Source organism: Chanodichthys erythropterus, chromosome 7 (genome assembly GCF_024489055.1).
Source record: "Chanodichthys erythropterus isolate Z2021 chromosome 7, ASM2448905v1, whole genome shotgun sequence".
Classification (NCBI taxonomy): Eukaryota; Metazoa; Chordata; class Actinopteri; order Cypriniformes; family Xenocyprididae; genus Chanodichthys; species Chanodichthys erythropterus.
In genome coordinates this window covers 16759697-16773783 of record NC_090227.1, presented here as the reverse complement: position 1 = coordinate 16773783, position 14087 = coordinate 16759697, and the positions used below count along the sequence as shown (strand labels likewise).

The 14087-nt window shown below is 37.1% G+C and overlaps 1 protein-coding gene across 6 annotated transcripts in view; it reads right to left on the bottom strand.

Annotated features, from left to right (window-relative positions):
* The window catches only part of gas8 (growth arrest-specific 8), a 230000-nt gene that overhangs the window by 176940 nt on the left and 38973 nt on the right, over positions 1-14087 (bottom strand). For all 6 annotated transcript variants that reach the window (XM_067389050.1, XM_067389052.1, XM_067389051.1 and 3 more), the window contains exon 5: positions 6877-6931. In XM_067389050.1, coding sequence (XP_067245151.1) covers positions 6877-6931 — 55 coding nt within the window. The remainder of the gene's footprint in view (positions 1-6876; positions 6932-14087) is intronic.

Below are 14087 nucleotides of genomic sequence, written 5' to 3'. Positions count from 1 at the left end.
ATTCAGTTAGCTATAGCGCCACCTGCTGGCAGCAGGAAGTGTGCCACTTTTACATGATTTTGCCATATTTCTCCTGTATTTACTCGCTTACATGCATGTTGCCCCCTGTTCGCTGTTTTCCTGTGGCCAACGGGTGGCGGTGAGCCCGGGTGCGAGGGCCCTTTCATCGCTGCTTGCAGCTTTAATTATTACTGTTATCACTGTTGCTATTATTATTGATACAAATGTTGTTGTTATTATTATTGATTTTACTTTTTCTGTCAACACAAAATATTATCATCACCATCCTTAGTATTAGTACCACTACTGTTATTATTGTCATTATTATCAATGTTATCTATTATTATTATTGATATTTAGGGCAATTCCAGCGTTATGGACGTGACATTTGGAGTCTCAACTTGAAATATAAACGCTATAAGAATGCATTTAATAGCAACATATTGAACAGTCTATTTATATATTCATAATCCCTTACTAAAGGAGTCCAGACATTAGAAAAATGTCAGACTATACAACTGTTTTATATTTTAGATGAAGTTTTGGGTGACAACATATTTTTGACGAATTCTGTGAATTACATTGAGCAAACCAAAAGTAATACTGCCCACCAAATGAAGAAGGGTTGGCTCTCCACAGAGCATAAAATAATAATTTTATTTAATTTTTCGTGTTCGCATTAATGAGGAAAAAACAACGTTACAGATGTGACAGTTTTCTGTTACGGACGTGACCGGTCTGAAAGCGGCACAGAAGACTGCTTTAAAACTGCTTTAAAACTTTCACAGAGACCTCAAGCAGGCATTTAAACCACCAAATATTGAAATCTGGGATACCAGTATGGTAAGACCCCACAATTTATTAACTTTTTACTAAACTTTTTACAACTTTATACTCTGTATTGCAAAAGGTTATGGATTAGACCTATTTCTCATGTTGACAAGCGTGTGCGTTCAAGAATCAATTTAGAGACCATGATTTTCCTTCTTACAGAACTGCTTGCTAAAATACTTTGACAAATATTAATGTTTATCATAAAGCAGTTTAAAATTGCAAGTTTTCCCCACAGGTGGACCGATTGACGTAGCTTACTGCCAATCGCAATCATGTCAGTTTTGTGTATGAATGAACCCACGGTTTTCGGCTAGTTTCACAGTTTAAAGCGGAGTCAAAATGATCAAACTTTATTTCAAGTCAAAATTATTGCAATGTTATTAGCCTATTTTGTTAGCTTGATCGCACGGATTGTGATCAAGGCTATGCCATTCCTTTTTTAACCAACAGGTAAAAACGCGACATCCCAATTCCCGAGGGAAGTGTCCTATGAGACACAATGCTCTTCTATAAGTTGTACTGTATATAGGCCTACCTTTTGATGTTCTTATTTCATTCTGTAAAGGAAGGTGTAGGCTACACGGTGCGAATTCTGACGGTCAGAAGATCGTATGTCCACGTCACGAGTGAGTTTATCTGAAAATCGCACGGACGAGGTGATAGGCTATACGACACGATTTTGTGTGAGCATGCGAGCAGAGCGCAAGCTCAAATCAGAATATCCTACCCTTTGACATGCTAGATAGAAAATAGGCCTATACGTTTTTTTTTTTTTCTTTCATCGACTATAGTTGTTCAAGCCATTAGTTGACTATCACATTTAATTACTTAAATACTGGAGAGAATATTATAATTAGCATTTATATGGGACTCAAGCGCACGCAAAAGAAATTATGAATGTGACAAAAAAAAAAACAAAAAAAAACAGCAAGGAGACATTTTGATTGTTTTTTTTGTTTTTTTTTAACAATCTAATGTTTTCTAAATCAGTGTCGGCTGCAAAGATGAAGTTGACATTGCTGACTCTCATCATCTTTGCAGTAGATGTGCAGAATGCACTTTTCATTCGGATTACATAATCAGAGTGTAGCTCATTTCTTTTCGTTTTGAATTATTTCATTTAAAAGAAGACATTTCGAGCTTTCTATAGATATTTTTCTCGTGTCTGTGAGGCAAGCAGCCTATGCTGAGTTTCGGTTCATTTAGCATATAAGACGCGCTCCAGATCAAGTGATCGCGCATCCGTGAATATATTTGCTTCTTATTTATTAAATCCAGGTTATTTGTTGATGAAACATTGATTAAAATTAAGATTAAATTTTTACAAAACGAAATTCACTTTAAAGAAAGGCTTTCTACTAAACTTAATGAAGCGATCAAAATCATGTCTGACCCACTCCATGGGCTCTATAATACACTCGGCGCAATGCGACGCAAGGCGCAGCGCAAGTGTGTTTGCTAGTTTACATCCGGCGCCGTTCGCGTTTTGCCGTTCAGCGCCACGTCCTTAAATTAGTAAATTCACTTGCGCCAGTTAGTGCGCCCATGGGCGTGCTGGTCTAAAAATAGAGTTGTGTTCAGTCGCAATGCCGGCGCATTGCTATTTTAAGGAGCTGAAAATAGACTGCGCCATAGACCAACTCAACCCTGGTCTAAAGTCTAAAGTCAATGGTGCAATATTTTTTTGTCAGAGCGCGTTGGTAGAAACTGCGCCTCTGGGCGCGTCCACAGTGCGCGTTGTCTTTGCTTATTACACAGGGATGCGCATCACACAAACATGCCAAATATTAAAAACTTTTTACAGTGTAAAATAATATTATTGGGTAGGCTACATAAATATAAAAATTTAATGATGAATAGTCATTGCGTGTATTAGAATTAGGCTACCTATTTTCAATTCAGCCTATTAATAGTTATAATGATGAACGAAATTGGCTAATTAATTGAACAATCGTGCCAATACACACACATACTGTATATATTAACTGACTCATCTCGCGGAGCTATTTGATAGCCTGCATCCAACGCAGACGACTGAAAGATTGACTGGCCACTTAACAGGTAATTTCAGCAAAACATCACTCGTTGAACTCCTCAGTTGAATCGGTGTGTTTAATAAGTCAGTGTATTTTATAATGTTACGTATTTTCGAATTGTTCAGCCAAATGGAGTACCTGCTCTAACAAAGAATCGAAAGACGGAGGAGGCATAATGAAGAAGATGTCCTCCGCTGGCGTTAGGTCTGGGGTGGCTGTATGTGGTTTTTCCAGCTTTTCCGCCAACAAATTCCGCCATGTAAATAGCAATCCGCCATGGCGTGAGCGCATCTCGCTCTTAAAGAGAATGGGAGATGACACTCTGATTGGTTTATTGAACGTTACGCCCATTAATCATTAAGAGAATAGGGACAACCCATTTCAAAAATGCACCCCGGCGCACGGACAGTTTTTCCGTCTTTAAAATAGCAAAAGTGGATTTGGACACGCGCTGTGCGCTTTACACTTTGCGTTTAGATCGTTAAAATAGAGCCCCATGTCTCCAGATGTATTGCGCATCTTATGATGAAATTTTAAAATAAATAACATTAAAATAGGCATATTTAAACATAAATATGAAATTAAATATGTTTTCTTTAATGACTACCAAAGTACAGTAGTACAGAGAAATGTCATGTCGTGATCAAGAGTGGATCACGAGTCGAGTCGGATAGCTTAATTAATAGAAGCATAATTAATTTTTTAACCTGATAACTGTAGCTCTTGGGCGATCCGCTGTAAAATATCATCTTCAGACAACCCTGTCATGGTACACACTGCTTGACACAACATGCTTGATCCACTCTTGATCAAGACATGAAATTTCTCTGTACTACTGTACTATCCGTGTTGGTAGCCATTAAAGAAAACATATAATTTAATATTTATGTTTAAATAACCATATTATAATATTTCTTTTTAATTTCATCTATTTGATTAAGACAAGTAAACAGCATGACTAAGATAGAATAAGATGCGCATTACATCTGGAGACATGGAGTAGGTCAGACATGATTTTGTTTCATCAACCAACTGCCTTGATTTAATAAATAAGCAGCAAATATGGATGCGTGGGCACGATCACTTGAGCGCGTCTTATAGGCTAAATGAACCGAAACTCAGTATAGGCTGCTTGCCTCACAGACACAAGAAAAATATCTATAGAAAGCTCGAAATGTCTTCTTTTAAACGAAATAATTCAAAACGAAAAGAAATGGGCTACTCTCTTATTATGTAATCCGAATTAAAAGTGCATTCTGCACATCCACAGTGAAGATGATGAGAGTCACCAATGTCAACACTTTGCAGCCGACACTGATTTAGAAAACATTCGATTATTATATATGCTTGAATTTTGTTATAAAATCGACTGAATTTGAAAGTTAAACCTTTTTCATATTAAAACTAACAAAGAGTATTGTGATTATTGGAGATTTTCTGATATGATAAGCCTGAAACAGATCACAGCAATATAAAGAAGCAAACTCATAGGATTTAATATGAAGCATCCGTAACGGTCACGTCCGTAACGCTTATTATGGTTGTTCAGAGCAACGTAGTGAAATTAATTGTTGATCCTAATAAGCATAAAAATAATTTAGCTTTGCATATAAAGTTTCAAGTTATTTGCATGTATAATTGTTATATGACATAAACTTAATCATTAAAACATTACGGACGTGACAGAGCACTGAAGCGTCATGACCTCTTTATTCCAGTCTTTATAAATTCAACAGGCAGTGCGGTTATGACAAAATGAGTGTATTTATTTCTCAGGCATGCCTCCATCTTTCTACACAATGCTTACTGTTAAAATAAAGTTTAAAAAGGGGGGGTCTTTGATCCCTTTTTTGAAAGCATGAAATATGGTTTGTTGAAAATTTTATTTAAGCAATGTTGCTTACCACATATATTGTGGATAAACAAGGCAATTTTCTTAAAATTTCTGTTAGAGCACATTATTACAGTATATTAGAGACCTAAATGGACAATTTAAAAAGGGTTTTTTTCTTTTGGTTAAAACTTTTTTTTTTTCATGGTAAAGTTGATATTTGTGTGGAATTGCTCATTACTATTGCTGTCAACACAACTTATCACCATCTTTAGTATCATTATTGTTATTATTACTGTTATTATTATTACTGATATTACTGTTGCCGTCATCACAAAATATTATTATCATTATTATTATACATGCTATTACTATTTACATACTTCTACTATTACCCATTTGTCATTTCTGCTTACTTTTCATTGATGTTATTATCACTGCTTTATTATTGTTTTTTTTGTGTGTGTTTTGTTGTTGTGTTTTGTTTTATGTTGTAGTAATGCATTAGTTAACTGTATTAGTTAACATGAACTAATAATGAACTGCACTTCTACAGCATTTATAATCTTTGTAAATGTTCATTTCAATATTTACTAATACATTATTAAAATCAAAAATTGTATTTGTTAACATTAGTAAATGCACTGTGAACTAACAAACAGCTGTATTTTTAACTAAAGTTAACAAAGATTAATAATTACAACAATGTATTGCACATTGTTAGTTCATGTTAGATAAAACATTAACTAATGTTAACAAATAAAAACCTTATTGTAACAAGTTACCTATTTTTGTTTATATAAATTTCAACAAGTACACAAAACGTATGACCACAATAACGTTAAGAACCTTTTTGTTTGTTTGTTTAGATAAATTGGGGTTTGACCTGTAATGTGATGCAGTTAGACTAAGTTAAATTTGATTAATATTATTAAATTGTAATGAAATTAAATACCCATCTTTGTCGAAAGAATTCCAGGCAGAATTCCACTCTCAGCCAATAAGATTCCACGTAGCATTTTCATCGAACAGTCGTCTGTTCTGATTGGTTGATAACTGTTGACAGCGTTTAATCCAAAAGCAAATTAATTTCTGGAAGAGCACAGAGAGATTCACAAGCGCGCAGGACACAGTTTGAGCACGCACACGCAATATCTGAGTGTGAGGAGAGACAGTTCATAAGAGAGCACATATTTTTGAGAGAGTGCATCCAGTTTTGTGCGAGAGCAAAGGAAATCCGTGCGCGAGCGGAGAGATTCACGCTCGCATTACATGTATGTGCTCTCGTATAGTGCTCACAATAATGTGCTCTCGACATTAGACAGTAAAATAACGCCATATGTTTGAGCTAATGTTATGTTCCTGTTCATTCCGGACTCCATTTCCCCTAATCCTCCCTGACAGTCACATGCACAATCCACACCAATCACCTGTTGCAATCACTTTACCTGGACTATAAAGGACTCACACACACACCACCTCTTTGCTAGTCTAGATTCACCCTTGTGTTCAATTCTGAATGTTTTCCTGTGTTTATTGTCTGCCTGTCTTCGAACCTGTCTGTGTACTGTTTATGATCCTCTGCTGCCAGCCTTTGGACTTTGCATTATTTCCTGACCTGTGAATGATATCTGCCTGTCCTGACCATCGCCTGTATCCTGACCACAATTCTGCCTAGCCCTTGCTGTTCCTGTTTGCCCCTGCTTAGACCCTGCCTGTACCTTTAATAAAACCTTGCAAATGGATCTCTGCCTGAGTCCCGCTTCGTTACAGCTAAACTCTGCAGGACAGCGGCTCTCCAGGACCGTTACCTACCCCTGATTTAATGTCTGTCTGTCTTTTTTCACTTACATAAAATAGCTTCAAGCTGCTACATTCTATTATTATATTATATTATATTATATTATATTATATTATATTATATTATATTATATTATATTATATTATATTATATTATATTATATTATTCTTTATTGTATATAAAGATTAAAAGTGGCAAATGAAATATAAATATAAAATTGATAAATAGAAAAAAATATAAAATTGCATACAGAATCTTGAAATATTAATGTATTTACATGTATTATTCTACTCTATGCAAAACAACAACAACAACAACAAAAAAACCCTTCTAAAAATCTAGCCCAATCAAATTTATAAAGACAGTGACTTTACCTCGTACTTGTCTGGCAAAATCATTTCGCAGATCAGTAATTTCCTCATCGTGTTTCTGTTGAAAGAAAATGTTGTTTATTACTATTATTATTTTGTAACTGTCAATGACATTGTAATAATTATATAAACAGGGCTCCAGAGTAACTTTTTTAGCTAGGAGCACTATAGCCCCTTTCTGAAAATTTTAGGAGAACAAGCAGAAAATTTAGGGGCACACCTTAAATCGACCTGAAGCACAGTTATTCACATTTTCCCCCATTTTGACTGTACCATTGACAAATGCCTTGGTAATAAATATACTTAACTTACAGAAATTACAATGTGCAGTTTTATTTATAATTTTTTTTATGTTTAAATAAGTGTGAGTTTTCCTACATGTTGAAACTATGTAATCTATGAAGGATGAACAAATAATGTTTTGGTCATCAAATTAAAAATAAAATTTAAATATAATATTATTAGAGTTTTGACGTGCTGGAAAAAGATTAGTCAAGTACTTGAAAGCATTTCACTATTTCTGCCAAAATTCCATGCTCACAGTTAGTGTTACTACATTAAATCCATGGCGAATGTTGTTAAACTGTGGACTGAAAGCCGAATTTGAATGCTTCTCACTAGATCTCGCAGTGATCTTATTAATTCTGTGACAAATTCAAATGCTTTATTTACTGGATCTCCCAGCGCTGTGTAGTAACAGTGCCACATGATCAAGATCGGGCTCGTGAGGAGCTCACGCCACGCGCTGCACTGACATTGTTCCAAACTGATAAACAGTCCATGAAGCACAAATGAGTAGCGCAGTTTCATTCTGCTTTCTACACTGACATTGGTCCAAACTGATAAACGGTCCGTGAAGCACAAATGAGTAGTAGAGTTTTGTTCCGCTTTCGGAACCATACCATAGTATAGTTTGACCATACCATAGTACTGAGACTGCTCTCATTAGAGTTACAAATGATTTGCTCTTATCATCAGATCATGGTTGTATCTCTCTACTAGTGTTACTAGATCTCAGTGCTGCTTTTGACACTATTGACCACAATGTTCTTTTGAATAAACTCGAAAATTATGTTGGCATTAGTGGAATTGTATTGGCATGGTTCAAATCATACTTATCTGACCATACCACAAGGTTCAGTACTACGACCATTGCCATTCGACCATTCACTCTGTACATGCTACCCTTGGGAGATATCATTAGGAAACACGGTATTAGTTTTCACTGTTACGCTGATGAGCTCTATGATGAGCTTTCACTGTTAGCTCTATATTTCTTTGTGCCCTGACGAAACTTACCAATTAAAAAAAAAATAACGGAATGCATAGCTGATATAAAAAATTGGTTGACTAGTAATTTCCTACAACTAAATTCAGAAAAAACAGAGATTCTAATTATTGGACCAAAAACTTCTGCACATAATAACCTAGAATACTGTCTAACACTTGATGGCTGCTCTGTTAAGTCTTCATCGTCAGTTAGGAACCTAGGTGTGCTCTCTGATACCAATCTTTCATTTGAAAGCCACATTTCTAGTATCTGTAAAACCGCATTATTCCATCTTAAAAATATATTAGTTAGTTTATGCGTTCATGACCTCAAGGCTAGATTACTGTAACGCTCTACTGGGTGGTTGCCCTCCTCCCCTGATAAACAAACTACAGCTGGTCCAAAACACAGCAGTTAGAGTTCTTAGTAGAACCAGGAAGTATGACCATATTAGCCTGGTTCTGTCAATACTACATTGGCTCCCTATTAAACATCGTAAAGATTTTAAAATCTTGCTAATTACTTACAAAGCACTAAATGGTTTCGCTCCCCAGTACCTGAGTGAGCTCTTAATGCATTATAGTCCTTCATGTATATTGCGATCTCAGAATTCAGGCCAGTTAATAATACCTAGAATATCAAATCAACCGCAGGCGGTAGATCCTTTTTCTTTTTAGCACCTAAACTTTGGAACAGACTTCCTAGCATTGTTCGGGAAGCAGACACACTCTGTCAGTTTAAATCTAGACTAAAAACACATCTCTTTAACCTGGCATACACATAACACACTATCTACTTCTATAATTCAAATCATGTAAATTGTTAGGCTGCATAAATTAGGTCAGCCGGAACTGGGAATGCTTCCCATAACACCTGATGTACTCGCTACATCATAAGAAGAATGACATACGCTGCTGAACATTGGTTGGGACGTGCATTTATTACATGGCTGGAGCAAGAACATAATGTTAGTGTTCAAAATAAATGTGCACAGTGAAGTTGAATGATAAAGTTTGCCTTCTTTAATGTTGTTAAACAATGTACAAAGCCTTTTATTGTTGAAATATACAAAACATTAACAACAACACTAAAAACTAGAATGTACATTTCCTGAAGAAAATGTAAATGGTGCTTGCAGTGGCAAAATTCGGCACTCGGTTGCTAGAGTGTTCTGAGTGGTTGCTAGGGAGTTGCTAGGCAGTTGCTAAGGTACTTGGGGTGGTTGCTAAGGTGTTGCTACGGTAACCTGGGTGGTTGCTAGGGTGTTGCTAGGCAGCTGCTAAGGTACTTGGGGTGGTTGCTAAGGTGTTGCTATGGTAACCTTGGTGGTTGCTAGGGTGTTGCTAGGCAGTTGGTAAGGTACTTGGTGTGGTTGCTAAGGTAATGCTAGATGTTGCTAGGATGTTCTGCGCGGTTGCTAAGGTAACTGGGTGTTTTTTTATTGTCTTGCTAAGGTACTTGGTGTGGTTGCTAAGGTGTTGCTGGGGTGTTCTGGGTGGTTGCTATGGTAACTTGGGTGGTTGCTAGGGTGTTGCTAAGGTACTTGTGTGGTTGCTAAGGTGTTGCTAGGAGGTTGCTATGGTGTTCTGGGTGGCTGATATGCTAACCTGAGTGGTTGCTAGGCAGTTGCTAAGGTACTTGGGTGGTTGGTAAGGTTTTGCTAGGTGGGGGGTAGTTGTCAAAGATGGTTACTATGGACTTTTTATAGAGTTCTTAGTATGATCAAAGAATATACACTAACAAGAAGCGACAGTCAATAGAACGTTCCATTGCAACACCGGCGCCCAGCAGCAGCCCTACATTAAAGCTGAAATCCAACCTGAATGATGACAACACAGAATAAAATACTATCACTAGTGATCATCAAATCCTTTTTACAGTTTATTTTACACACTTTGTGTTTAATTCTTCCACTTTTTCCACAAAACCTTTGCTCTCTAGAAACCCAGTCAGTTTGGGTTAAAATTCTTTCAAAGGCTTATAAACACTGGATTATTACCAACATATGAAATTAAATGAAGGACATACATCAGGAAAACTGGGAATGTTGGACAATAAATATATGAATATAACAGCTTGATTTTGTAGTGTTGTCTAATGTCCAATGAAGCAAAAGTGTCAAAAAGTGTGAATTATGTGATAACGGACATAGCAATGCATCATGTATTATAAGATCATTATGTTTGTAGCGTGATCCATTAAAATGTACAATATAGCCTATTTCAATTCAGACCTAGATATTATTACTATTACTCCACTAGGTCTAAAATATATTGTTCGCTTCAAACAATGATCTTAAATGTATTAATTATTAATTTACTATTTATAAATGTGTAAAGTGCATACAATGGAAATACTCAGTAAAGCAGACTAAACTACGTTAGGCTACCTCATATGGTTGAATGGTTGGATTCCACAACTGGTAAAATAAAACATATATAAGACAATACAGCATTTACTGTATGAGCCATACAGTTCTATTGTGCAAAAACTGTTCTATTGCGCTTCTGATTTGGCAGTAAAATACGTAAAATGTGAAGGATTCTATGGTCCAGTTAGTACTTTCAGCCCATAATTGCGTCCCCGCTTCCAAAGCACCATCTGGTGGCTGTTACCCAAAAAGTATCAAAGTGTCGCCTCTTGGGTTCTAAGCTCTTTTTTATGATTTAGTACTTAGCTAATTACTATAAGCATGTAGCTATTCACTGCTAGCATGTGTAGCATGCTGGAACTCCAGTTTGCTAGCATGAGTAAAATGAGCCAATCGCTGTGTCTCTACGATGCTCTGATGCAGAAATATAGGTCTTGCTAAATGGTTGCTATGGTACTTTGTTTGGTTGCTAGGGAGTGGCTTGGTATCTGCCTCCAAAGGCTGCTTGCCAATATAAACCAACAACCATGCCTCTGTGACATTCAGATTTGAAGATATCCCTCTTTGAGTTTGGGTTGCTAGGGTGCTCCAAATGGTTGCTAGGGTGTGGCTATGAAGTATTGAAGGTGATTCGTGATTGGCAGTTTGCTGCCCCGAGTCAAACAAGCCCATCCTCATGTTTCTATGACACTTCTATATAAAGATATCCCTTTGACCTTTTTGAATGGAAGTATATGGAACTTGTTGTTAGGGCGTGGCTTGATAGCTTCACAATGATCCTGAGAAAGTGATTGGTCATCTGAGCAAAATGATCCTGCCCCCTTATCTCAATTACACTGCGATCCAGAGTTACGTACAATACAAAATCCCATAATTTACCATAGTAGGAAAAATATGTATGCAGTCACTTACTGGTTCATGAGCACATAGTTTGTCTATGGGGCAACTTTGGGCAGCTCTTGCGCCCCAGGGGTACAACTTACACCCCATTTTGAGGTATGGTCTTACAGAACCTGCCAGCCTCTTAACCCACGTTTCTACGAAATCCTCATTAGGAGCTATGACTCGTCAAAGTTCATCGCAATGTTAAGTCTATGGGATTTTCAGGCGATTTTTGAACACTGTTAACACAATCTCTTATAAAAGTCATAACACACCATTCCTCAATAATCCGCATGATTTGACGCCTCATTCGTGGGTCTACGACAAACACTGCTGGACAAGTTACGCGCCGCAATTTTGTCCAGAAGAAGCAGAATAATAACTTGAATGTACATTTCCCAAAGAAAATGTGAATTGTTTTTGTGGTAACCTGGGTAGTTGCTAGGGTGTTGCTAGGAAGTTCCTAAGGTACTTGGGGCGGATGCTAAGGTGTTGCTAGGCGGTTGCTAAGGTAACCTGGGTGGTGACTAGACAGTTGCTAAGGTACTTGGGGTGGTTGCTAAGGTGTTGCTAGGTGGTTGTATTGGTGTCCTGGTGGTTGCTAGGTTGTTACTAGGTGGTTGGTAGTTGTCACAGATGGTTACTATGGAGTTTTTATAGAGTTCTTAGCATGTTCTTAGCCCACTTTAACACTAATCAATTAGCTAATCAATATTAGCATGTAACTATTCACTGCTAGTATGTGTAGCATGTTGGAAGTCCAGTTTGCTAGCATGAGTCAAAAGAGCCGACCGCCATGTCTCTATGATGCTCTGATGCAGAGATATAGGTCTTGTTAATTGGTTGCTAGGGTACTTTGTTTGGTTGCAAGGGAGTGGCTTGGCGTCTGTCAGTGATGATACACGAAAGGCTGCTTGACAATATAAACCAGCCCCCATTCCTCTGTGACATTCAGATTTGAAGATATCCCTCTTTGGGTTTTGGTTGCTAGGGTGTGGCTAGGAAGTATTGAAGATGATTTGTGATTGGCTGTTTGCTGCCCCGCATCAAACGATCCCACCCTCATGTTTCTATGACACTTCTATCCGAAGGAATATTTTTTATCTTTTTGAATGGAAGTCTATGGAACCTGTTGCTAGGGTGCTCTAAATGGTTGCTAGGGCATGGCTTAATAGCCTCACATTGATCCTGAGAGACTGATTGGTTGCCTGAGTGAAATTAGCCCACCCCCTTGTCTCTATGTCACTGTGATCAATAGGACGTGTGTGCACCAAAGCGTTTTTAGCCAGCTAGGCGCTTTGCTTAAAATGCCATCTGTGATCGCTTGAGAGTGCTTCTGCAGCGCAGCATTTTTTTTCAGTTGGGACGCTTTGTTGCTATGATACGGAATATCCGCGGCAGCGCAGCATTTTTTTTTTCAGTTGGGACACTTTGTTGCTATGATACGGAATATCCGCGGCAGCGCAGCATTTTTTTTTCAGTTGGGACACTTTGTTGCTATGATACGGAATATCCGCGGCACTATTACTTAACTGATTTTGCAGGTAATTTGTTTCAGAATAACCAGCAAGAATGTTGTGACAGTTGGTCAGTGTTGTATTTGTCCCGCCCCTCCTCCACTCTGACTGGACGGCTGGCTAAAAAGTGACAGTGATGAGTGCAGCGTTTTACTCAAAATTGAACATTCTTCAACTCGAGGCGACCAGTAAAAAACGCCTAACTCTCAGCGGTTGAGAGTGAAAAAGACGCTCAGTTCCTCGTTTATGCTCCTGGCGTTTAAAAAACGCGGCGTTCCTATTGAGAACTATTGAAAAAGTATGCTAGTCGCTGGTAAAAACACTTTGGTGGACACACGGCCATAGTGTGAGATGTGAGAGAGTGAGAGAAAGGGTTTCTAAGCAGGTAGACGCCCTATCGAACGCTACTGCCTATTGGCACGGTCGAGCCGTGGAGCCACCATCTTGGATCGGTCACCAGCTCCACTCCACTCAGGGTAACTTGTTTGCCAGGTGCAATGAGCTGTCAGAGCCGGTCAATTTGTGTATTAAAGTAATTGAAATTTGAGATTTTACAGTAGGTGGACAACCAAAATGGGTATTACCGCCGCAGGGCCGTTGCGTTAACTGAAATTCAGTCGCGTGTAAAAAACTGCCTCCAGGTGGCGCAAAGGGACCGTTTGGAAAGTGACTAATAATAAAGTGTCGGTTTGTAAACGGAGATGAAAGGACGAAGTAAAACAACAATAACATTATAATATAACCTTTTAACATCCTTAAAAACCATTAGAAAATTTAAAGTGAGAGTTAATTTCAAAACATGGGATAGTCTTAGGCTACTCTATGCATCAAAAATGCTTTACACAAAGTCTTAATGCATGCTATTATCATTAAACAGTCATTAGGCATATATAATATATATATATATATATATATATATATATATATATATATATATATATATTTATTAGGAGCACACACACACGGATTATAAATGTAATATTTTATTATATTTATATTATATATATATATATATTATATATATATATATAAATATATATATAAATATATATATATATATATATATATATATATATATATATATATATATATATATATATATATATATATATATATATATATATATATATGCCTAATGACTGTTTAATGATAATAGCATGCATTAAGACTTTGT